The following is a 26292-nucleotide window of genomic DNA, read 5'->3' on the forward strand; positions in this document are numbered from 1 at the left end:
CAGATAATTTATCAATTTGTAAAATGTGTATAAATATTCAATGACTAATATTCAACTGAATATTGACTGTCCAGAGCCGACTATGAATGTGTCCGAAGTGAACTGACAAATGAAGAAAAAAGGACGTCACTAAAAATTTTCAATTATTTTACACTCTGCTTGTAACCAACTAGAAGGAAATAAACTTAACTAATTGAACTCACATTTCTCAAAAACGGTTTGTTTGAAAACTCTTTTTTCTTTTCGTTTCAAACATCCTGAGATGCAAAATCAAAATAGATCTCATCTACTCGACTGCCAGCCGAACTGTGATCAAACGATTGAATATTGATTGGAGCAATGTCGACATTATATAAAATAACCTCATTTTGACCACGTGATGGCGCCGATACGTATATACCTACTCTAACATGGAACATGTTGAATTGCCTTTAATAGATCGTATAATCATAGGAGAAAGGGTTTCTTCCATGCTCGTTTACAGATCGTTGTTTTCTTAAGTTCTAGGCTTAAGCGAGCACCTTTTTTGTTGGATTAACTCAAAGTATAAACATTCGCATCCGCATTCACATGTTCGTTGACAACGTGACCACAATAAATACTAAACGATCCATTTAGGATGCAGAATTCTAAAGAACTTATCACATGAACGCCAGCATGTGATCTTCAAACCATCCACCAAAATTCACTTTTGGCAATGAAACAATCTCCAATGTGCGTCCCGCATCATTGAAAATGCTATTGCATGCTGCAAGCTGGGCTGCAAGCATGCGAATGGTTTTCCAAACGTCCCGTTTGGTAGCATCTGCATTTTCCATCGAGAGTTCTATCTCGTAGCCAATATTCATCACAGGAGTCCCAACCTGTGGTACTTAACACTCAATCAGACGTCCCGCGGTCCCGCCTGACGATCATTCCATCTGGTTGCAAACCAAACTCATCACAATACGTCCGTATAGTGGCTTTCTAGAGATCCTCCATTTCATATGGGCTTTTCTCTGAAGTTCCTATCCGTCCATCACCATCGTCATCATTCATCACCAAACGTCCCATTTGGTGGCACTGTTGAGATCCAAGTGTCATACTTTTTCATTCGATTTGCATTTCATTTTAAAAATAAAAAATAAAATTCTATCGTTTCTAAATTATCTCCGAAAAACTTCAAACCGCATCACTCGTATTTTTTTTCTCTTTGCACTTAATTATTCGTTCTCAAACTTACCAATTAGATAACTTTGGATGGCCGCCGAAATAGTCGCAGGATAGCAATAAATCCTGGCAGGATCGCCACTGTGGGAACTGTATTTGCGCCCGGGAAAATAGCTGCTGACCGTGAGCATCAAGAGGTGATGCAACCGGCCAGCACGATGGTCCAACGAAGAAAGAGGCAGAGTCATGGCTTGCTATGCGCCAAACCAATAATGATAATGCTGTAATCGTTAAACGGGTAGCACGGTGCCCCGGTAGACCGTTATTATAAAATAAAAATGTCCATCAAAACCAAGTACAGGGCTCGATTCCTGTGGTAATTCTGCACCTCTGGACCAATTTTTAAAAAAATCCCTAGGAGGAATCTCGAGAAATCTTGATTTGAAGTTTTTAGTCAAGAAATTTCAAAAGAATCCATTTAAGAATCCAAAAATATCACCAAAAACCCTAATTAATCCACCTAGATAGATGTCCTTCAATTCTTCTTGTACCTGCCGGTTGGAAGTAACCACCAGCTTTGCAGGGTTGCTGTCTGGCATTCTTGAAATATGCCCTGCCCATCGTACCCTTCCAGCTTTAGCTACCTTCTGGGTACTGGGTTCGCCGTAGAGTTGGGCGAGCTTTTGTTTCATCCTTCGCCGCCACACACAATTCTCTTGAACAACGCCAAAGATGGCCCTAAGTACGCGTAACCTTTATTAGAACTATAAATACTTAAAACTGACTTATCTTACCAAACTGACTTAAGAATGTTTTTATATGGCTAACTTGCTCGAGTTTAGTATAAGTGTTGCTTTCAATTTTTAATAAAATGAAAGGTGAAAATTAATTTTAATTTAGTGTTTATGTTCATAATGGAGAGAAGTAAGACCAGAGTTCGTGTAGAATAATAGTAGTTAGAGCTGTTATACTCGATCACAGCACTTATATTTGCTGCCAAATCTCGTCAAAGTTCTAATCAATGGACTAGAAGAATCATGTTTGATATGTAAGCGAAAACCTATTCCGGTACCTCTACAGAACTCTGGAACATGATAATTCAAGATGTTGTACTTTGACGTGAATGGAAGCTGCGGCTTTTTCAAGCTGGTAGCAAAGCCATCAATTGCTTCCTCAAAACCATGATCGAGTTACAAAGAGCTGTACTGCCGTTATACGCATATTTGTCCCATGTTTGCTGGGTTTTCCTATATACATGGGACAGTTACGCGTATAACGGCAGTGTATCTAGCGTACACTTTTTTGAAATCATTTAGAACCTGCTGATTGAAATATTAATTAGAAAATTGTTAATGTTTAAGCAGAGTAATGACGTAATCCGAATGATCGGGATTCTAGTGAACTCTATGCAATTTGTTGATGCCTCATCTGTACTTGGTTCACCCATAAATTTGCTCAACATGGCGCTTTTCGAGCAACTTTAAAATCGTATTAACAACTCCGAACTAGATATGTAGTGACGGAGATAAGCAAAGGTTCATTTTGTTTATTTATTAAAGTGTTTTTAAAAGTTCAAAAATTGAATATTTTATTTTCGTCGTAACCGAAAACCCAAAAGAATATGCACAAAGCTTGTAAATTTTTTTTCTTTCTCTTGTGCATTTTTCCTGATGTTTTCCTTGGTTCTCGAGATCTCATTCTATATGCCGAGCTCACTCTTGAAAATCGTAGCTTTTCCTTACCGCCATCTTTGGAGTCATTACCAGTCCGATGATCCTTTTGCGGGGAAATCTTAGAATATGATAAAGGTCCGTCAATTCAATTGTTACAGCATCTGACGAAGATCTAACCTGTTATATAATGCTAAACAACTACACTACTTTAAACAAATCTTTAAGCTGTTGGTTTTTTCATCATTTTTTCCGTACTCCAATCTTTACTTCTGATGCTCGAATACATTTGTGAATACAATAAAAAAATTCAAACTTTAATCTGAATGGCATTCAACAAAGAATCTGCAGCCTGCACGTGAATTCATGAATGGTTCTGAACGAGATGTAGCATTCTTGAAAATAGACGGCTTCAAGACATACAAAAAACATACCTAAGTCAGTTTGGTGAGCTTAATCAGATGTAAAAATTTATAATTGTAATAAAGGTAACAAATGCAAACTGGTTGAAAACAACTTGGACCACTTTTTGGACGGCTTTGAAGGTATTTTGGGAATATTATTGAATTAAAATAAAGATTATTTTGAAATTTCTTAATTAAAAATTTCAAATCAAGATTTCTCGAGATTCCTCCTAGGGATTTTTTTAAAAATTGGTCCAGAGGTGCAGAATTACCCCAGGAATCGAGCCCTGTACTTGGTTTTGATGGACATTTTTATTTTATAATAACGGTCTACCGGGGCACCGTGGGTAGACGAATCGGTATTCATTCGTTTACCAACATGTTTAGGGGTATGCCTCTAAATATACAGTGAAGGTAATTTACTCATACCCCACAGTTACAAACTTGAGCTCACTATAATGAGGGCATCGGAACTAAGATAAATTAGTCTACTTAGCCACTGTACGTGTCATTGAGAGGTGTTTTATGGAACACTATTGGAACCTTTTTCCTTTACATTTGATCAGATCCAATTGGAAGTGGATATCGCATTCTGGATACAATTTAGCTTTACTCTGGACCATTTGTGTGTTGACAGAATAATAGTTTTTGGAAGCATAATGGACTTAGCGTAAAAGTCAGGAGATTAAAAATAATAACTATCGAACTGCCAATGATCATGCACCGGAAAAGATTTTTTTTGGGTGACGAGAAACCTAACTATACTGCCCATGTCGCAAATGTGTACCATTTGAATTTTTGCCGATTATGAGTTAATCTTAAGAATCCTAGGTAACCTAAGAATTAAATCAGTTTAGTTTTGCCTTTCTCGTATACAAAGTATACGTAAAGGCTATAGGATCACTCCAAAACAGAACTTTTGATAGAAGGCCCGGGGACCCATAGTGTTATATACCAATCGACTCAGTTCGACGAATTGAGGTGATGTCTGTATGTGTGTATGTATGTGTGTGTGTGTTTGTGTACAAAAATGTGAGACACACTTTTTGGTACTTAGTTTGCTATTGAAAATTAGATCCATCGGACATTGCGTTCCGAAGTTACGGCGAAAAAACTGTTTTCACGTGCAAAAAAAAAAGCAAAACGCCCTACCTCGGATTCGAACTCGTGATCTCTGGGGTGGGAAGCGCATACTATACCACAGCACCATCAATACTCTTAACTTGTGAGAAGATACGTGCAAGCATAAATCATCGAATTGGAGATATGTTTATTGCCTCTATATAGCATTAGAGTTTATCCTGCTAGGGTAAATGTTCCTATACTGGAAATATTAATGAATTGAGAAAAGAAAATATTTGTTTTTATCGTTTGTTGATTGAAACTATACAGTTTCAGCTTAGCTTAGCTTAGCTTAAATTATATTGGTGTGATGGCATAATTACATCATACCGCAACGAAAGGAAACATATGTGTATAATAATGGGAAATATATAATAAGAACCCACTACCTACACTCAAGGTACGGGTGCCCTATGGAAATTACAAATATCCGTTATCCGATATCCGTTCAGTAATTGAAAACCCTCTCCTATAGGAGATTAGATTTTAACATATATGTTAAACGTCATACATAACTTTTCTCATGTCTTAGGCCGATGACATACTAACGCGTGTGAGTGCGCGAACGCGTCCAAGACAAAAGAATTTCTCTTGCTGATATTCTGCTTTACGAGTGCTTGGACGCGTTCCGCATCGCTCGACGCGTCAGTATGTCATCGCCCTTATTGCTAATGCGCTAAGTCATGCGCTAAGAAAAACACAAATACCCTATATCACATACTCATGTATAGCAATTTCAAAATGCATCGTGCTTTGTTCAACGCTCTCCCGTACGAATGCGGGTGAAAAAAGGAATGGCAATGTGCCGTCGCACAGTGGCGGGCCCCCATATAAATGTCAGACTAAAAGAATTTAATTTGCCCATACACATTTGTTTAGGAGATGCTTTACAGCATCAACTTTTTAACACCAAGTTAACAAAAAATTAATTAACAAGCTACAATCAACAAATTAAGGAATTAGCTCATTCACAATATGTGTGAGCTTCTCGAAAAAAACGAATCTTTCTTTGTACGGGTTTCCGCCACTGCGCATCGGTCGGCATCGCATCGTAGCATCAGCAACACAAGCTTTGACTGTTTATTTTCAGCTTGCATCAGGCATCGCATTGTACACAGCCCGTACAGCGCGTACAGCAAGCCGTGCTTCTGTTCTATTTTTAGCACTGATAGAAGTAAATACCTATATGAGGCAAGAAAGCACATAGGTAGTATGTAGATCATTTTGACGTCTGGCGGTCGTCACAAGAATCACAAAAAAAGTGCTGTTGGCGCCGAAGTGCTTGAGCAGCATAGGGGGGTGTATGTTTCTTGCGTTGTCTGCTTGTAAATTGAATGAATTTCAGGAATTTCAGGAAATATTCGCAAAGTGATAGAAAATGTTATGATGGAATAAAATTTGATTTTAAATTTTTTAAATGATTTCGAATTTAAACAATCGATTTAACAACTATATAATATAATAACATAATTATTATGATTTGCTTTTTGCAGATTCCAAAAGACGAATTCGAGAACGTTTTTGTGGTAGAGTATGCTGTGGGAGATTTGGAGAAAAACTCCCACAGCTTCTACCATACCACAAAAACGTTCTCGAATTCGTCTTTTGGAATTAGCAAAAAAGCAAATCATAATAATTATGATATTATATTATATTGAAAATTGCTTTATTGCATTTGTACATAATTGCATATTTTTACCATCTTCATTTTTAATTAATTTTCCAGTCCATAAATTGTCATTAAAAGCTTTTAAGTATATCATTGATTACACAATGGAATATTTTTTATTCATACGGCGTAAGGCAGGGCGAATATTTTTCTGAATTTTGTCTACCCCTTGAATGTATCAATTTGAAAGAAATACAGTAAAAAGTATTGGTAATTCAACGACATGTGGTCGGGGCTTAGCCAAATCGCACCAAGCGGCTTTTTGACTGACTTGTGGTCTTCGTTCGCAAAAATAAAACGAACATCATACAATATCAATTTTTATGTATATTTTTTGTAGGATATCCATACGATTTGTTATCAATTAAATCTGCTAATCGAAAATTTGAGTAGAAAAATGAGTTACCCCGGCCATGTGAAAACACAAATATTCCCAACAAGTGAATATTCATTATTATCGATTAAATTAGATAAATTCTACAAGCGACAAATTTATTCGCATTATAACACAGATAAAAATATGTTGTGATTTTAAATGTATTTTCATGCACATATTTGGAGCATGCAAATAAACGTAACATTCAATTGATCTTACCTTTCTTTCAAATCGAAATAAACTTAAACCGTGCTTGCTTGTAAAATTCAATCAAATTTAATTGAACATCAAGTGTTTATTACTTTGTTGAGACTAGCGGCAATTTTACACGTCGTTGAATTTTCAAAATTATTTGCTGTGAAATAACACTTAGTTTGATTGAATATTGCACTTATTCGCATGCCCCAAATATGTGCATGAAAATTCATTTAAAATTTCAAAACACCTTTATCTGGGGAATTATTTACGAAAACTTCTTTCTCGTAGGGCTTGTAGACCAAAAGTGTCATAATAGGGTATCTGTTCCTATATCAATAACAATAAGCCAATGCGCATATGAAATGTATTTATTCCTCACCCAATAATCAAGTAATATCAGAATAATTATGCTCGGCTAACGTCATTTTTAATTGATAACAATTTGGTAACTTCAAAAATGAAATTATTATCACATTATAGAAGTATTTAGCTAAAAAACATCATCCCCGCCATGTACCTATATCAATAACATTCAAAAACAGTTCATCCTATGCTTATACCTATATCAATAATACTGTTTCCAACATAAAATACGCACACTATTACTTGTGTGTATACGTAACGATATGATTGCAGTGATGCCGAATTCTTCAATGATACAAAACATAAGTTGAAACATAATTACAAAATTCCAGTTTTTGTTGTAGTTTTCCAACTTATCAGCTTAATTTTATGTTTGTCATAGCTTATCTCTTCGATATACCTTGTTTTACAAACATAAGAGTTGAATTTCACAATGAAAGTTCATTCAAGCATTTTTGAAATAAAAATCTAGGTCGGCAACCCTTTCCAGATGCTGCAGGCCATGTAAATAGTTTGGAATACGGACAAGAATAATTTAGACGTTGTTCGAAATAAACCTATATCAAACTATAGAAAATCGCGTTAGTTTTGCAAATATGATTATATTTATAGTGAAAATGTGATGTGCTCTATGTGTTGTGAAGTGTATTTTGAAAGGATACATTCGTTTTAGCTTGAAATTGAGTGGAAAACAACGGCGTGAAATGAGATGAATCTGCTAGTAGCAATCGAGCAGTGCATCAAATCAACAGTTCAGAGGTAGGAAAATGAAAATAAATGTGTTTTATAATTTTGTTTTTAATAATTTGAGTCTTGTGAACTAAAACATTACTCAAACAGAATTTTAAATAATAATCCAAACATTGGAGAAGGTGGTCTATTCATTATTGTGTACATACGATGTGAGAAATTGTAATCAAATTGATTTTTTATTTGGTTTATCGACGGTTGAGATTAATATACGGGCTGTTATTAATATGGGAACAGATACCCTACAAACGATTAAGTTCGAACAGAGCTGCAAGTCTTTATAATAAACGCACAAAATGAAAATATGCACATTCCAACACTCGATCCAATTGTATGATCTTATTGATTGGGTGACAGAAGCCTAAGCTGGATTCTGACTTCAAACTGGGAAACACTCGAATGTTTGCCAACTGGAAACATTTTTTGTTCCATATCCCGGGATTTTTTTGTAATACTAAAATAAAACGTCACTGCATTCGCTTCAGTCGCTTGCCGTCGCTTGGCCCATCACCCCGGCAAGGGTGAAGGGCGTCAATTTTAAAATGATTGTTAAAATGTTAAAACACATTTTAGCCGAAAATAGTTAGATTTTTCGGATTTGAAATTTAATTTTCTTTTAGATTGGCAACATGAAAGTCTAATTATTTCGATTAAAAGACATGTGTAGCTATGTAGTCTAACATATAGGTAAATACTTCGGCTACCTGTTAGTGGTGCTGGATTAGATTTGACGAATCGATGTTTTTAACTTTGTTTACAATCGCAGAGAAGTCGTTTCAAAAATTTGGTATTGAGTTTTAGAAAATAAAAATTGTTTATAAATATGTTTTTGAAAAAAAATGAGAACCGAATGAGCGTCGAACACAAACTCTCTGAGTGAGAGCCTAGAATGTTACCCCTAAGCTATCTTTACTTCTTGGATGAGTGCTGATCGAAGTATAACAGGTTATATGCAATTTGCACTTATCATCGGCTTGTGCATTCGTGCGGCAACGCACCTGGAGCTGTGTTTTAGGTTCCGTGACATATTTAAATCATCTGACGTTGAAAAACATATACGATTGAGTTTACGTCATGTGCTTTTGTGTCAATTCATTCAAATCGCCTAATATTCATAATGTTTCATAATGTATTTTGAATCCTCTGTAATGCATTCTTCCTGGCGTTTCAGCAAATAATTCATATTGGCACAGTATATGTAAACATGGCTGGTCTAACAATTAGTTTGTAAATAAAACAATTTATTTTAGTAAATGGTTTTGATTTTCTATAACTACTTACTATATTCGTACCTTTTCGCTTGTATACCTTCGGTGTGGTTTTCGATAGTTAATTAATTCATGCTATACATAAGTCCTAAATCTTGGACTTCGCTAGTCTAATTGGAACCCCATTCATAGTGACAACACATCTGTTTGAAGATTTCAAATAGCACTCGGATTATGTGGGAGAAGCTGAGTTTCGGAAGGATTTGAGGAAATTTTTTTTTTTGGCAGGTCAATGGAAAATGTGTCTAAACTTTTTACAATCCAAGCATGTTTTGGATCATGTAGTAATCTAAGTTCGATCATTTAGTTTGTCGATTACTCATACCAGAAGTTAAATTTTAAAACGTGTTTTATGGTGGACTTCTGGTGCGGATATTTTTCGACATTTAACCTCTGGAATGAGTTATTGACAAACTACTAAACTATCGAACCTATATTACTAAATGATCGAAAACATCCTTGCTATAATCCATAACAAATTACTCTAAGGCAATCAACGATTTTTGATTTCCTGATAGAATAATATCAGGTATGCAATCAGTATGATATAAAGTGTTAGGCCAGCTCTGTCACGAGAAATCTATCAGATTTTGTACAGGGATAGTTTACCTGTACAGAGTGATCTGATAAATAATTTTAGATCAGTTCAATATAATATATACAAAAACAAATTAATATGAATCAATTTTAATAAAACCTCCGGTTAATCACTCCGAAATGCTCTCCATATGAAGAAAAGCAACCATAGTAGAATTCTCTTTAGATTTTATTAAGTCGGATCAAATTCGTAAATCTTAGTTGAAAAGTGGTTGAATGTCAATGACAAAAACGGAACTGCTCATGATGATGATGATGATGATACTACCATCTATTGTAGCAAGGCACCTGCCGATAGCACTGGCCATATCTGACAAACGATTTGATCATGATTATGCTATTGTTTGTATTTCATCAGACTCCTGTATGAAGGGCCAAAAATGGGTGGGGTGGTTCCATAAGCAAAGACGCTTATGCGAATCCACGGGATGAATAGAGAATCTCCTTCAAGAAGAAAGTTCGTACATGCAATATTATAATCTAGCCCTCGTTTCCCAGATTGACCCAATAGATGGGGAGAAGAGCCCGCCCTTTATCCACGAGATGTTAACAATAGGAAGTTGGCGATTCCACTCTTCCTATTCAAATCGCTTCAATCGGGTGCCCTGATGGTTATTTTATATGTATATAATCATACAGTTTCAATAAAAATGAATATGTATACAGCGATTCCACGGGAAAAGAATAGAGTTGAAAAAAAAAGGCTGTCCAATTTTGCTCAAAATCGCTTGGTATGTTCTTCATCAAAAACAATTAGACCCGTATTTTTTTATTTTTCTATTAGGGTGACCATGTTCGATATAGGGTTACCAGAAAAATCGCTATTTTTCGAATTTTTTATTTTTAAAAAATCATAACTTTTGAACCACTGGATCGATTTGCAATATTTTTTATGGATAGAAAGTCTATTACTTCTAGTTCTTACTAAAATTTTTGGTTTGGTGTATTGGTGCACTCAAACTTGCCAAAATGGTCAAAATATTCGTTTTTTAAGACCCTTTAAATGTTGGACCACAACGACTATATATTTTTATATTTTTTTATGAAAATTTAAATATTTTTCCATAACACATCAAAAAATTAGAAATGTTCATCGAGCCGTTTTTAAGTTACATTTTTTTGAAAATTTCATGTTTTCTGCCCATACACACATGGAATGAACGTTATTCTCCACTATTTCAAATAGCTCAAATAAATCAAAAGTATGAAAATGTTATTCAAGAGTGTTTGTTTGGTCTCGTTTATTAGAAGAATTTACGAATCGCAATAGTTGAAACAAAAACGGAACTGCTCATCAGCAAAAAATGAATTCTTATCTATATGAAGAATCATATTATTCAAAACAATAATTTTAAAAAGGCTATCTTATTGATTGGGTGCCAGAAGCCTAAGCTGGATTCTGACTTCAAAACAAGAAACACTCGAAAGTTTGTCAAATGACCAATATTATGGATCATATATCCAAAACTGTGGATCATATTACCGAAGTTATGGATCATAATCACGATAAAAATTGCACAAAATTGTATTTTTATGGATCAAAATGTAGTTTTCTATGGATCATTTTCCAAATGGACGATGGGAAAATATGTAGCAGGAATGATATTGTTTTTCTTGATCATATTTGAAGGTACATACATATTTTTCAATTATTTGGTTTATTTTTTAGCTTAGTTATGGATCTTAAAATTAATCTTTATGGATACGCCTGAATTATTTTTTGGATTTAAAGTAGCGTTTTATGGAACATTCAGATGTTTTTTATGGATCGTTTTTCATTTTTTTATGGATCGTTTTTCATTTTTTTTATGGATCGTGTTTATGCATTTAACGGTACAAAGTAAAGCTGCCATACACAAATGTGAAAAATAAGCCCTTTTTAGTGTTATATAAGACTTTTCTAATATGTTTGTCAACCCTTTTGAACGAGCGAGAAAGGCATCATCACCGCTAGGTGGATTAATCAGGGTTTTTTTTTTAATTTTAATATGAATCTAAGACATGCATCTCCCAGCAGCTGCCCTAGATTAGTTTAAGTTCAGATTCAAAAGCTCAAAATTGTTGCACAGCTTTGTTCTATTTTCGGTATATTTCTTTTCTTTTATGTAATGTAATATTTCTTTTATGTTTTGGTGATTTTTTTGCCTTTCTCGTATACTAAGTATACGTAAAGGCTATATGATCGCTCCAAAAACAAACTTTTTATAGAAGGCCCGGAGACGACCCATAGTGTTATATACCGATCGACTCAGCTCGACGAATTGAGGTGATGTCTCTGTGTGTGTGTGTGTGTGTGTGTGTGTGTGTGTGTGTGTGTGTGTGTGTGTGTGTGTGTGTGTGTGTGTGTGTGTGTGTGTGTGTGCGTCTGTGCGCACCCACCCAAAAAAAATGTCACTCATTTTTCAGGTACTTATCCTTAACCGATTTACTCGCAACAAGTTGCATTCGACGCAGGACATTCTGCCATTGTTTCCTATTGAAAATTGGTCAGATCGGACTATGGGCTCGGAAGTTATGGCCAAAATACCACTTTTTTTACAGAAAAAAATGTCACTCATTTTTCATGCACTTATCCTTAACCGATTTACTCGCAACAAGTTGCATTCGACGCAGGATACTCTGCCATTGTTTCCTATTGAAAATTGGTCAGATCGGACTATGGGCTCGGAAGTTATGGCCAAAATACCACTTTTTTATAGAAAAATTGAGTAAAAAAATGTCACTCATTTTTCAGGCACATATCCTTAACCGATTTACTCGCAACAAGTTGCATTCGACGCAGAATACTCTCCCATTGTTTCCTATTGAAAATTGGCCAGATCGGACTATGGGCTCAAGAGTAATGGCCAAAATACTATTTTTATAATGCACGAGAAAGGCACCATGGTGGATTAATCAGGGTTTTACTACGGAATTCGGCACTTTGCAATAACTTGGCATTTCTGAGCAGCAAGATAATTATTTTATTTATTTAAACGAAATTCAAACATTACTTTGCTTCAGATTCCAACGAGAATAGTGTTCTAAATGTGAAGGAAAAATGAATCACTGCTATTCAATCAGTTAATTGGTTTGCAGTCTTATTTTTTCTTCTTGCCCAAAAATTTGTTTTCAAACAGAAATATTCATTAGGAATTAAAGGTCCACTCTTTATCACAATGTCAAATATTTTCAAATTATTTCAGACATCTATCAAACTGTTTAGTTATCGACATGGGTATCAGGCAGACTTGACAAATTTGTTATTATTATTAATTTGGTATTTGTAATTGTGACAAAGACTGTGCTGATAACTTTTGCGTTATATCGAAACATGTGTATCTAAAATGAACGAATCAGCTATATAGAGATAATTGGAATAAAGTTTTGAAACATATTTTAGATGGTGCGCTTTTTCTTTTAAAAACAGCTTTTTATGCATCTCGAGATAAAATAGAATACTGCGGTTTCCTGCTGGTTGCTTCTCAGGTAATCGCAACGGTCACTAAACACAACTGAGTCAATGAAAATCTCACGCACCGTATGCACTTGCCATGATAAACACTCTCCATGTACTCAGTGACTCCGGTTGCCTCTCACTAATACAATCGAACACTACTGTCATTTCGCTAAAAGCACGTGGTTTTGTTTTGAGCGGGAAAATTCTGCCTATCTTTTAACACGGCGGCTATCTTGATGTTTACCTTCGCAGTCGAGCCTGCAAGTGTAAGACCGCCGCAGCACTCTAGAAAAAGATAAGCGCGATAATAAAATCGAGCCTAAAATAAAAATACTGTTTATTTATTTTTTATTCGACTTAAATCTGCCCTCGAGCGATATTGTCGCATGCGTCACTGTGTTCCGTGCTTAAAGCCACCGCTTGACAGCTAGCACCAAGTTTAGCACCAAGTTTTCGGCTTCAATCACATTGTATGCAGATGACAGCCGTTTCAGGGGGCTGAGCTCGACAAGCCATGAAGCGATAGATGAACTTGTTTTTGGAACATTTTCATGCCTTGTTCATCGAACTATTTACGGGGCGCAGAGAATACACTATTTGAGCACTTGCCCAAGCTAATTCAGCAAAACGTAGTCCTGTAACTACTGTTCTTATGTTGGTTTTTCATTATAGCACCCAAATGAGTGTTATAATGGATTTTATGCAACTCATTTAAGTTGCATAATGGTCATTAAGGGGCCCTCTTTAGTCTAAAGACAAGACGCGCGGCTACAAAGCAAGACCATGCTGAGGGTGGCTGGGTTCGATTGCTGGTCTACTACCGGACCCACTAAACCCACCCAAGCAACGGAAGGCTACTTAAGTTACCCTCTCTACTGATACCTTGGTTCCCCCAGGAACTGCCTCCCAGCATTACTTCTGGAGGTAAGTAGTACTTAATGTACTCGCTCATTCACGCTCACACAGACACTCACCCCGTATGAGGCTTCCTTGGGTGCTCTCTCTAACATACCCTCTGACACACCCTGACACTCTTTCTGACGCACCATATGAGTCTTACTTGGATGCTCGCCACTATCATACCATGTGAGTCTAACTTGGGTGCTAACCCTTTACGCACCATGTGAGACAAACTTAGATCTTCGCCCTACCACTTGAATCACGCTCTAGCACACCAATTTGAGACTTATTTGGGTGCTCACTCTAGCACACCCTGCCACTCCTCCTGACACACCATGTGGGACTACACAGGATTTTGTTTTTACACGATTTTTTTTTCGCTCGTATTTTTGACTTCTACTTACCACTAAAATCTTCGCAAGGGGTCGTACACTTATTACGTAAGCAATTTTTCTGGGTTTTTCAACCCCCCCCCCCCCCCCATGTAAGATTTTTCTCATACAAATGATTTTTGATTTTTATGGAGTGTAAGATATTGACCGTCCCCCCTCCACCCATAAGTGCTTAGGTAATATGTGTACGCCCCCCAACATGTTTCAAAAAATCCAGAATAAACCAAAGAAAAATCACATGATAATTAATATGCGTTAAACATTCAGGATGAGTTGAAATTGGAAATTGAAGTCACCGGGAAAAAAGCGGGAAAACCGGGAATTCAGAACATGTACCGGGAAAAAATAAAATTTCGTCAAATTACATTCAAAATCTTCAAAGTTTTTAATGGAGCTGATATGAGGAAACATTTTACTCTTCAATATTTACTACTCAGTCTCATTCAAACCAAATTGTTCGATTTTAGTAGATGGTGTGTGTGAGGTACAAAAATTAAGTAGGTAGTAACCTAATATAATCAAAGGTTATGATGGTGAATGATGTACTCTAAGATTTTTTTTAACTTGTTACATGGAAAACCATTGTATGAACCGGTGCCAGCGAAAGTGGTACATGTTACATTGAGTAAATTTTACAGGAGACGCATTTTTCCAAAAACTTCGAAAATAAAATTCAAATGAGCATTTTTCTGCATCTCAACTGTACCAATGTGTTATGAGTGATGTGCCTATAGGTAGTAATGAGAAATATGCGAAGTTTCTTGACAAATTTCAAGTTTATTGGAACAAAAGGCCATGTACCACTATTAATGGGAACAAAGTGCAACAGAAACCGAAAATCGTTGCCAGTAAAAGTGGTGCATGTACATTTTCAAAATTATTTTAAACGGCAGTAAACCATCTTGAAATTCAAAATAGGGTTAAAATCCGTTGCGGAAACATCTGTGTTGTATTTTTTTTCTTTTCAATATGTTTATCTTAGTGGGTAGAACTGCACATGTACCACTTTTCTGGCAACGAAATTGCCATTGTGATATATAACAGAAATTAAAAAGTGCATATCTCCAGATTTAGTTGTCAAAAATCACTTTTTCGTTATTCCCTTACTAAACCTTTGCTCACAGAAGCAGTTGGTGTAAAAAACACAAAACCGACAAAAATGGTTTATGTACCACTTTCGCTGGCACCGGTTCGTATAATAACTATCAAAACTTTGAAAATTCCAATATTCCAATTCCATTAATTACGAATTGAATGTTTTGATTGCCCAAAATGTGCTAAACTCTATTTTAGAAAACAAAATAATGATTTGGATCGGAAACAAAGATTTGGGTCTTCGGGTTAAGTTGTGTTTGAATTAGTTTTGTCGATTTCTTAGGATTAAGCAATACTTATAACTTTGATGAGGTTATACACGGCTTTATTTACTTCATTGCTAAGTTCTCTGAGTTAGAAACATCGATTTAATTTGATTTACTTTATAATGCAGCTTTGTGTCTTCCCTCACATAATTTTGTGTTATTTTGAAAACCTTCATCAGTTACTCAAGAAGATTTCCTTTGAAAAAGATCAAACCAAAAGCTGAATATTAAAAACTCGTCTGTACTATAAGATATTGTACTTTTTTACTGCTTTCTGTGAACAATATGCTCTAAAAAGGAAGAATCACACTAGGCTTGCATGCAATATCAATTGGCTCTGTCAGAAACTTACGAAAGAATCGAATCATTGTAATTTAGCATCAAATGTGGTATTACCATATTGATTAAATGTCGTCGACACTAACACTACATGGCCACGAAGCACACAAGTTTAGTTGATTTTATTTGTCAATGATTTTAAAACACTTCGTGTAACACGTGTCTACTTCAAAGGTTCGTTACAAATTATCAGTTCCTTCGATATAAAACTGATTAGTGATTTGGTCAGAAAATAAAACACCTAGTTAAAGTGCCAAAACTGTTTTTATTAAGATAAATAAAAACCGGGAAAATTTGACAAAATTGGCAGCAAAATAAAATTTCCGGAAAAAACTAGAAATTTTCCATAAACAATTAGGAAATTACCAATAAAGAAATCATGGTATGAGCAATAAATAAATATAAAATTTCCACAAATAAAACAAAATTTCCATAAACAATTAGGAATTTTCCACAAAACAAAAATAAATAAGCACTTTTAAAAGCAAAAATTGAAATTATAAAAGAAGAATTTTCCATAAAGAAATCAAAATGTTCCACGGAAAAAATACACAATTTCCATAAATAAATCATTATTAGCAATAAACAATTACAAAATTTTCCACAAAATATTTTTTTTCCATGTAAAATTTAAAAATTTCTACAAAATAATCAATAAAGAGCAATAACATAATTAGAAAATTTCCATACAAAAATACAAGAAAGCAATAAAGCTGATGAAATTTTACATGAAATTTAAATGTTTTTAAAGAAGGGGGCATCTATGGAAAAAAAGCACGGTTTGATTGCTTTTTTTATATTTTTTTATGGAAATTTTCTTATTTTTTTATTGCTCTTTATTGATTATTTTGTGGAAATTTTTTATTTTTTTATGGAAAATTTTGTGATTTTTTATTGCTAATATTGATTTATTTATGGAAATTTTGTATTTTTTTTTTTCGTAAAACATTTTGATTTTTTTATGGAAAATTCTTCTTTTATAATTGCAATTTTTGCTTTTAAAAGTGCTTATTTATTTTTGTTTTGTGGAAAATTCTTAATTGTTTATGAAAATTTTATATTTATTTATTGCTCATACCCTGATTTCTTTATTTTTTATGGGAATTTTCTAATTTTTTAGGGGGAGTTAAAGTCGATAAAATGTATCGAGAAAAGCGCGAAAAAACCGGGAATTTGAAAATCGAATTTCAGTGGTCACCCTGGATAGGTACCAACAGTTCTACGCTACGACCCTCCTACCTTGGCATGTGTAGTTCATAACTAAAACCTATGCGCTCAGCTCACTCTCCTGCCATGCATCGTGGTGGCGACTGCGGTTGCAACCTGCGACAGTCTTACCTCGACATGTGCAAACCTCTCATTCACTTCCCCGCACTCAGCCTGTTTTCGCTCTAACTAACCAATCACAAGTTAGTCATGCTTGTCGACTGCTGCTCGGCGCGCCAGATTCTCTGCAAACTGCAGGCAATCTGAGTGGTTGCATTCGAAACTGCGTTCCACTTCTCCATCGCTTGGCCCAGCGTTTGGATAAGGGTATCCGGGGTTGTGTCCCGACCGCAAACGCCTAGCATAGCTCATCTTTCGACGTCGATACGAGGACATGCTCTGCAGTTTCATCAACACCTGAGCAGTCATGACAGACGGGTATCTCCGCGTGCCCAAACATGTGGAGGTACTGCCGGAAGCAGCCATGGCCTGACAGGAATTGTGTCAGATGGAAGTGAACTTCCCCATGGGGTCTCCCCACCCAGCTCGATATGTTAGAAGCCTTCACCGGTCTTGGTGTCTGACGCTTCGCACGTCCTGAGCCAGCGTCGAAAGCTTTTGGTCGCCCGCATCTATTTAAGGACTTCAGCGTACTTTGCCTTATCAGTTTTCACCAACAAGGCCTCGCCTCTGTCGTTAGCTTTCTTTGCGGGTCGAGATGCGTTTGACTTCCGCTTTGCCCTACTGACCAGCTGCCAGGAATTTTCGGTCCCTTGTGCCGATGGCACAAGCTGGCTGGTACCCTCTTGTGGCCCGGCGACTGGTTGGTGTCTTTCGCCTTTTTGGGCCGAGAGGTCACCTTCTCGGGTCGACGACCTTCGGGCTTCTCTGCACCCCGATCTGCTCCATCCAGACGACGTTTGGCCTTTATGGTCGCACGTCGTTTGGCTTTGCTCTTGGCGCCTTCACCGGATTGCTGCCTGAGCCGTTTCGGGTTAGGCGCAGTCTTTTCTTCCTTGGCCGTCAGTGCAAAATCAATTGCCTCTTGAGCCATGATCACTCTTCCAAGTAAGCAGAAGGCATCGGTTTGATCACCTTCGTCGGCCTTCTCTTTTCCCACCACCCGCCTGATAAACGTATCCTGTTCTTGTCTTTCGACTCGAACAGCCTGGCGAGGCATCCGAAGGTTCTGTTTCAGTTCCTTACTGATGTTCTGCCTTGCGTTCGCGAACTCGATGATATTATCGAGCTGCTCGGCGACCACCGCATCCCGGGTAGTGGCCCGCCGAGCGTGCTGATAGGGTTATACCCCGTCACTGTTGGGGAGACTCCGGTACTGCTAGTTGTAGTCTCCGTCACTCCGCCCTTCGTCTCCTAGGGAGGAGACCTCACCAAACCCCCCTTGGCAAAGGGGTCTACCACCTTCATGCATATAGCATCGTCAAAAGAATTATTTATTGTTTCGCTCATTGTAATTGGGTCCCACTTGTGGCTGCCATCGAACCCTACTGGACTAGTCGCCTTTAATGATCCCATGGTTATCTTTACATGCCTTACGGCATGCAGGGAGTCCATGAAAGGGTTGACACTTACGTGTTCAGAACCAGATCAGCGCAAGTCAGGAAAGGGCATCGGAGCCTACTCCCACCCAGCAGGCAAAGCTTGGTGGCAGGATTGGACAGCGTGCTACAAGGCCCGCCACGGTTTTAGGGGACGGAAGACAGCCTAGCAATTAACCCACTCGGTGTTTCGAGTCAGTGTCACCCGGCTCTACTAAGAGAGTAGAATGTCAGACTGCCAGCCCTCGCTTTCACAAATATTACGATATCCAAGACAAGGTCCGTTAACACGCGGCCAGAATGCCATAATCAGGATCTCGCTGGTATTAAACAGAGCCCGCTGCCAAGCCCCACCATGTCCTAGGCAGGCCCTCTAACTCACAAAGGCCGTGGGAAGGGGTCGTTAAGCCCTTGGACATAGTCCCTGCTGCCCAGATCCTTAGCCAGTGATTTGACTAGGTTGCGAAGGCCGACGAAGGTCCTTCGTAGTTTAGTTGGTTAGAGCACCAGTCTAGCGTACTGAGGGTCGTGGGTTCGAGTCCCATCGAAGGGAAAGCGGTTACCTCCAATACATTTTTCAAATCAATATCTTCCACATAATGTACATATTTACATATGAGTTTTCAGAACATTGCCCAATGCACATATTGGTGTTATTTTAGATTTCTCAAACCTTTTGAACGGACGAGAAAGGCACCATCATTTTAAGTTCCAAACTAATCCAATCGTCGAATGAGGTGAGATGGTTGAAATCTCTAATTTGAATTGTACGGTGGATTCGCTTGAGAAGAGTAGAATTCGAAGATTCTCACGTTGTACTGGTAGAATTAATTTATTGACCCTTCTCAATAATGAGAATCTCCGACAGCTTGAGGGACGATTGACCTTTAACGAATAAGGTGTAAATGCTAAACTTTAAAACCACCATAGGCACTGTTGTGGCGGCTTAGGATTCCTTTTAAATGAAGCTCTCAAAAAAGTTTGTTTATCCGCGTACCCTACATCGCAAAATTATGGCACAGCTAATTAATTAGAATTCTTGAAACTCGAGCTCCTGTGATTGCTGGTTGATGTTATACAACGCTATTTGTTTGATGGATTTGATGTACCCAGGGCTGTCAGATGATTTTTTCGTAAATCTGTATTGGCATGCGTAAAAAATCTGTATTGTCTGTATTTGGGAGAAAATAGATTTTTTAAAAATAAATTATGCAAAATAGCGTTTTTTTATGATTGCAATGGTATGTAACATTCTCATTGAATTCTTTAAAACCAGCTAAACAAAATTGGAAATCCCAGAAATCCTTGCTCCTTGCAATCATGTAGAGGCATCCCATCACTTAAATTTTTTTCGGTTGTATGATTCACATAAAAAGTTGAATCTTTTCCGAGATTCATGTCGTTTTCTTAATTTCGCATCTCAATTATTATTCGATCTCAGTAAAAACTTTATCATGATTCTACAAGTGATGAATTTTCCAAGTGTTTTTCGGATATTTTCGCTAGCTTCTTTAATACAGAAATTTGGAAACAATAATTTTTGTCAATGTCTAAATAACGATTACTAAATTCGATTACGCAACAATTGCTATATTTTGTTATTTATGCATGCCCAATCAACTGATGTTCATGATACAGGTATAGGAATAAATTTCTTATGTATTCCATAAATATTGTCGGCGTAGCATCAACTTAGAATTCGGAAGTCAGGACTTTCGAACCGAACTTTCTTCCGAAGTTTTATCTGTCAAACTAATTGATGCGTTGTTTAGCGCATCTTTAGGCGAATCCAGTGCACTACTTCCGAAGCTGGGAAAGTTGCCTGTATCTGGAGAAAAATCCAACTTCGGTATAAAAAGCGTTCTAACTTTGTTCCGGATAGACAATATGTTTTAAACCTTTCTATTTACTTCTACCAATTGCCACAATTTAATGAAAGAAGAATATATCACAATGGCAATATAATTTTCCAAGGTGACAGGGAAACATCTTAAAGTGTTTAATAATAAAAAAATACTGACTTTTGTATCTATCAATCAATTTGATATACATGGACTGATATGGTGACGGAATATACTCAAGAAACATTTAACTAGCTTAAAAGCTCAAATATCCGAAACTTTTTTAAAACATATTTGGTGCTCTTTTTAGAGGCCCAATCAATTTCATTAGAAATAACAGTACTTTATCTGAAACTCAACTGAGTTTGCCAAGTACGCCGAAAGCAGTCACAACTCAATTAATTAATATTAATATTAATTTATTATTCTTAACTATGGTTTATGTGTTACAGTGAAATGGTACTGGGTTTGAATTATGGAAGAGAATATCCAATAGATTTGAAAGCATCGAAGTAGACTTTATATGAAGCACAACGAAGAGCCACCAAAATATTAATCAAAGCAATCGTGGCGATTCGTCAGTCAAATACGTGTGGTGAACCATCGCAGACAGTAAATATTTAATGATAGTTTTCCAGCAAACCCTGCTAGCCTATTCTTACTAAGAGCTCCACAGTTTAGACTTTATGATTTTCTTCAGAATTTAAAAATATTTAGTTATATCTCGTATGTGATTTTTTTATGGACGACAACATTTAAAATAACAAAAAAAAATCTGTAAATCTGTACTCTATTTGAAAAATCTGTACAAAATCTGTAATCTGTATCATGTCTGTATTGACTTTTAAAAATCTGTAAAATACAGATAAATCTGTATATATGGCAGCCCTGGATGTACCAGTGAATATTATTCCCCATTGAAACGGCAATATCATGAATACGGAGAAGAAACCAATAAACCTAACTTAGATTGCCTGAGCTCCTCGCACGTTTATGTATGGCAACGAGTACACGATCACTTCGTATCATTCACTCAGAGATGGGATAAAAGGTGAAAACAAATAAAAACTATCGACGGTTTATTTGCGCGGATAGCAGAGCCATAAAATCAATAATAATTAGCGTTCGCACGCGGTGTTTAATCGTTTGCATTTATCTAAGGGGCCGTATACATATTACGTAAGCACTTATGAGGGGAGGGGGGATTGGTCAATATCTTAGGCTTCATATAAATAAAAATTCATTTGTATGAAAAAAATCTTACATGGGGGGAGGGGGGGTCGAAAAACCCAGAAACATTGCTTACGTAATAAGTGTACGACCCCTAACCCTTATTCGAAAGATGATGATGATGATGGTGGTGGGAACAGGGGGAGTTCTATGATTTGTTGTGTCGATCGTCATCACCGTCATAGTAGACGATCGATCTTTTGAGCTGAGCATGAAAATTTAGTTTCCACCGTTTTGAACAACGCCTCACGATCAATCACCACAAAATCATAGCCGTGTAGTGTACATTGATGGGAAACGAATCGATCACCACAAGTTCTTATGCGCATTTCATGCTGCTGTTTCCTTGCTATTGTCTTCCATTCGTTCAGCGATAAGAGACCCCTTGTTGACCGCATGTAGACACTATTGAAGAATTTGTATTTTTTTTGCTGCGATAATAAGCTAACAAGCGCCGTGTGTATTCTTTCCAGATACTGCCAATTATAGACGCCTAATTAGCCGCCGCCAATCATCGCCGCCTTCGTCGCCATGTCGGTGGTTAAGTTTGCTGATGCTTACTTTGATCGGGCTGCGGTACCAATCGCACGGGGCCTCCTTTGATCTCGGCAGTGATGTGAATGGATTTGAGTACGATTACGGTGGTGTTTATTACGGCGAAGATTTCACTGCGGAGGGTACGACAGTGACCGAGCCGCCGGTTACTGTTACCGAAACGACTGAAGAACGGGAGACGGCTGAGGAATTGGTTTTCACGACCGAGACTGAGACTGCCGCCGGGAGCGATTTCTACTGCCAGGAGGATTTGTGTTTGCAATATGATTTCACCGGACAATTAGTAGCTAAGAAGCACGTGGCGTGCGGTCACGATAGATCGTTTGCGGAGGATTGCCCGGTTGGAAGAACATTGTTCAAGATTGATCCGCAGATTAGAGCATTCATTCTTCATTTGCACAATGAGGCGAGGAATAGGCTTGCCAATGGGTCTGTCAGCGGGTTCGAGAGTGCGCTCAGGATGCCAACTGTGGTCAGTAAAATCTTCGCGTTAATTCGAATTTTCGCGTCCATATGTTGATTTTTTGTTGCTTTTGTAGGAATGGGACGATGAGCTTGCAGAGTTGGCCGAGTTAAATGCTAAAAGCTGTCAGTTCAAGCATGACGAGTGCAGAAATACTGATTTGTATCGGCAAGCAGGTCAGAATCTTGCACTTGGATACTATCCTGTTGCAGAGGACATTTTCGATATTTTGGAAAAATTGACTAACCTGTGGTTCAACGAATATAAAGATGCTACCCAAGAAGTGATGGATGAATACAACAATCTGCCAAAGTAAGTAATTTCAAAATAAACGAACGAGTTTCTATTATTTTGGTTCATTTCAGCGTCACGATTGGTCACTTCACCCAGATGGTGAGCGATCGAACCACAAAGATCGGTTGCGGAATCGTCATCTATCCGAAGAAGGTTTCCGGATTCACGTTCAAGGTGGTGCTGTACGCTTGCAACTATTCGATAACGAGCATTTTTGGACAGCCAGTGTACAGGAAAGGTCCGTCGGCGGCCAGTTGCACTACGGGGTCTAACGAATACTACGAAAGCTTGTGTAGTACAAGTGAAAACCAGTTGGTTAAATCAGTGCCTTTCTACGATATTTAAGGATTTTTTTCGTTCAGATGTTTTGTTGTATGTTAGAAAATAAAATATTTTTACTCCCACCTGCTGCCTATCATTTATTGAAACAATTTACAGATTTTTCTACACAGAAATTAAACTATACAAAAATTAAAGAGTAAAGGATATGCCGAACTTGCGATTTTCATCTAAATTTTTACTCCGCAGTAAAAACTTAGTTGAAAACTACACCTCCGAGCATAAACTTATTGAGTCATCGTTCGAGAATCTTCTTCGGAACAAATCCGCCCGTGTTTTAGCGTGGGTTTAGAACTTGATCGTCATACAAAAGCGCTCAGTCTTTTAGATATTCAAACGGCAACAATTTTAGGTTTCAACGGCGTCCACCAGGAAAAGCGGGGCAATTCCCAGGGTGAACGCTTTACCGTGCTCATCCGCCCCCTGGAATGGTACAATCGCTGAGGGTCATCATCCGTCCGATTGGACGACGCCGCGGGCCTCCGGGGGGAGGTGGACCACCTCCGCCTCCGCCGCTCCCTCGACCACCACCGGAGTCCCGAGCGCTGGATGTCCTACTTGAGTCCATGTTGAACATTGTTTTGAAGCTGTAAGATGAAAAGGAAACGTAATAAATCAAGGTCACAGACGTGGGGGAATTTGCGTTTCGAGTAAAAAGCGAGAACATACAACATAGCGATCAAGCTGAAGAATCCAGTGATGATCCCGATGAGCCGTTGGATGCTCCATGGCGGAGATTCGTGAACACTTCCGTCTGTTTTGGAACGAGGTCAGATTAAAGAATTAATATTTTATTCTACGTTCCGGCATTCATATCAGCCAATCTTACCTCTCGCTATATAAACCATCGTGGATCGGTTCTTTCTTACAACTGATCAGTAAGCATAGCAGAGGTCGGAACAAACTCCGGAAAATGAAAGAAAATTCTTGAAAATCACTCTTTGTTTGGTCTGTCGTTTTCTCCCCGATTCACAAGAAATAATCTATCCAAAAGTGCACGTCACCCCTACTTTGACGTTTTCTATATGTTTATTTATTGCACCCATGACAGTAGTGCACACAGAGGAACGTTTTGAAAATGAAACCGCTCTAGCGGAAGCTTTTGGAACTAACACAATAGAAAACTTGGAAACTTGTTAAATTAGGAGCTTAAAGCGTTCGGCTCTCAAATCCCTTCAAATTGGAATTTCTTCTTCTTCGATGGCTCTACATCAGTGGTGCAATTTATCGACAGCGCTTGCTGAGCTTTTGATGCACCGGTTCATCAAATAAAATAACGCCATCATTGGCATCGCCGTCATCGCCTTTATCCTTATCTGCGTCCCAACATCAGCTGGACGATTCATCTGATTCTGATGAGAACGACGAAATCCAAGATCAACGGCATGAGAAACTTCTTGCTAAGCATCATAAACAGAAGCAACTGTTCAATTTGTCGAAGAAAAGGAACGCCAGTTCAGCTGGCGAAAATGAAAGATCTAGTTTTTCACGCTATGGCAGAGACAAAAAAGCCACAGATGGGGGAAATTCAAACGTAAGTATTCTATATGAATGACTTTAATACATTCAAAAATTCAATAATTCACATATTGTGATGACGGTGGCACAAATCGAATGCATCAATGCAATTTCTGTCTGTACCAACGGTCGCTCAGAATCTTGCACTGAATCTGTATGGTGCGGAAACCTGAAAGGTCGTTCTTCAAATCGAACGAACAATACCCCCTGCCATGAAATTTCTCCTAAAAAGAAGGAGTTTATTAATGGTTAGTATTGTTTTTATACGCATTATTGCAATATCAAAAGTTTAAGCAACTTGGGACAGATCAAAATTCTACCGAACGAAAGCGTGATAAACAAAGCAATAGCAGAAAAAATAGCTAATTTGCGAAAAGCTGAAAAGCTAAAAGCTAAACACGCAGAAAATCGAAATACCAACAATGGTTTTGTCTTTCTCGAACAACAAAGCTGTACCGAAAGGCTATCATTTCACTCCAAAATCGAACTTTTGTGTGCCAACCAAAAGGCCAACTTTTCAAATAAGGGAACTGCTCCTGGGATTCATCTCATGGCTCCGATATTCATCCCATCAAAAACAAAGCAATAGAAAGCAATTTGATTTGTTTCTTATTTTTGTGATTTTGACGGGGAAGACTCGGATACAGGGTGTAAAACGGAAATTTCCATATTCGCAGGGAATCAATTTTTCTGAAATGCGCTTGCGAAACAAGCGACAAAAGAGAACTAACGACAAAGCTTTGTTTTTGTCGGAGATAATAATGACAAAGATTCGAAAATTTTTGTTAGCAACAAAAAAGAAGACAATCTTGTTGCTAACTTTTCATCCCGTTATTTTTCATTATTTCTAGAGCAAATTTCGGTTTTATGCTATCATAGTTTCTGCTTTTATGGAAATATTCGAGAATCGAACAATGATTACAAAATTAGCATCGTATTCTCGGAAATTTCAGAGCATGCAAGGCAAATGATTCTTGTCATATTGTGTTCGGGTTCTGATGAAGGTTTGTCGCTAGGAGCGTTTGTCAGTAACAAACTCTGTTGACGACAAAGGGTATATTGTTAGGCGTTGCTCGAATATTGATTCCCTGCATATTCGAGACCGTCACGAAATTAGGAGAGATTTCAAATGTTAATAGCATCTTTATCTTTCGATGGATTTCCGAGATTTTTTTGTCAATCGATTCGGAAATTGACAATTACTGGAATTAATTGATTATCAACGCTGCGCTATTGGAAACCCAGTAAAATTTCAGAACAGATCAATATCGTTCATAGCGCGTTTCGATC

General features: G+C 37.5%; 2 protein-coding genes across 4 annotated transcripts in view; one reads left to right on the top strand and one right to left on the bottom strand.

The window, feature by feature from the left end:
• The window catches only part of LOC134207926 (antigen 5 like allergen Cul n 1-like), a 29266-nt gene extending 5776 nt beyond the window's left edge, over positions 1-23490 (top strand). The window contains exons 1-4 of one of the 3 annotated variants that reach the window (XM_062684000.1): positions 21545-21654; positions 22307-22860; positions 22928-23163; positions 23217-23490. In XM_062684000.1, coding sequence (XP_062539984.1) covers positions 21597-21654; positions 22307-22860; positions 22928-23163; positions 23217-23490 — 1122 coding nt within the window. In that variant the 5' untranslated portion in view covers positions 21545-21596. Of the gene's footprint in view, positions 1-21544; positions 21655-22049; positions 22232-22306; positions 22861-22927; positions 23164-23216 lie in introns of those variants that run through there. The other 2 variants (XM_062684002.1, XM_062684001.1) reach the window with 2 other exon arrangements.
• Positions 23491-23535: 45 nt separating this feature from the next.
• LOC134207927 (glycine-rich selenoprotein-like) lies at positions 23536-24494 on the bottom strand. Its single transcript, XM_062684003.1, has 3 exons — positions 24314-24494; positions 24154-24238; positions 23536-24071 (listed from the first exon to the last, which is right to left on the bottom strand). Exons 1-3 carry the CDS (start codon positions 24330-24332, stop codon positions 23897-23899), a joined length of 279 nt encoding a protein of 92 aa, XP_062539987.1. The 5' UTR covers positions 24333-24494; the 3' UTR covers positions 23536-23896.
• Positions 24495-26292: the final 1798 nt, after the last annotated feature.

Source organism: Armigeres subalbatus, chromosome 1 (assembly GCF_024139115.2).
Source record: "Armigeres subalbatus isolate Guangzhou_Male chromosome 1, GZ_Asu_2, whole genome shotgun sequence".
NCBI classification, from domain to species: Eukaryota; Metazoa; Arthropoda; class Insecta; order Diptera; family Culicidae; genus Armigeres; species Armigeres subalbatus.

What these genes read in the sequence shown, in the direction of transcription:
- LOC134207927 (XM_062684003.1), bottom strand. An exon ending in TTCAGCTTGATCGCTATGTT is followed by an intron (nt 24,072 to 24,153) that starts GTATGTTCTCGC and finishes TTCATCTTACAG; the next exon opens with CTTCAAAACAATGTTCAACA.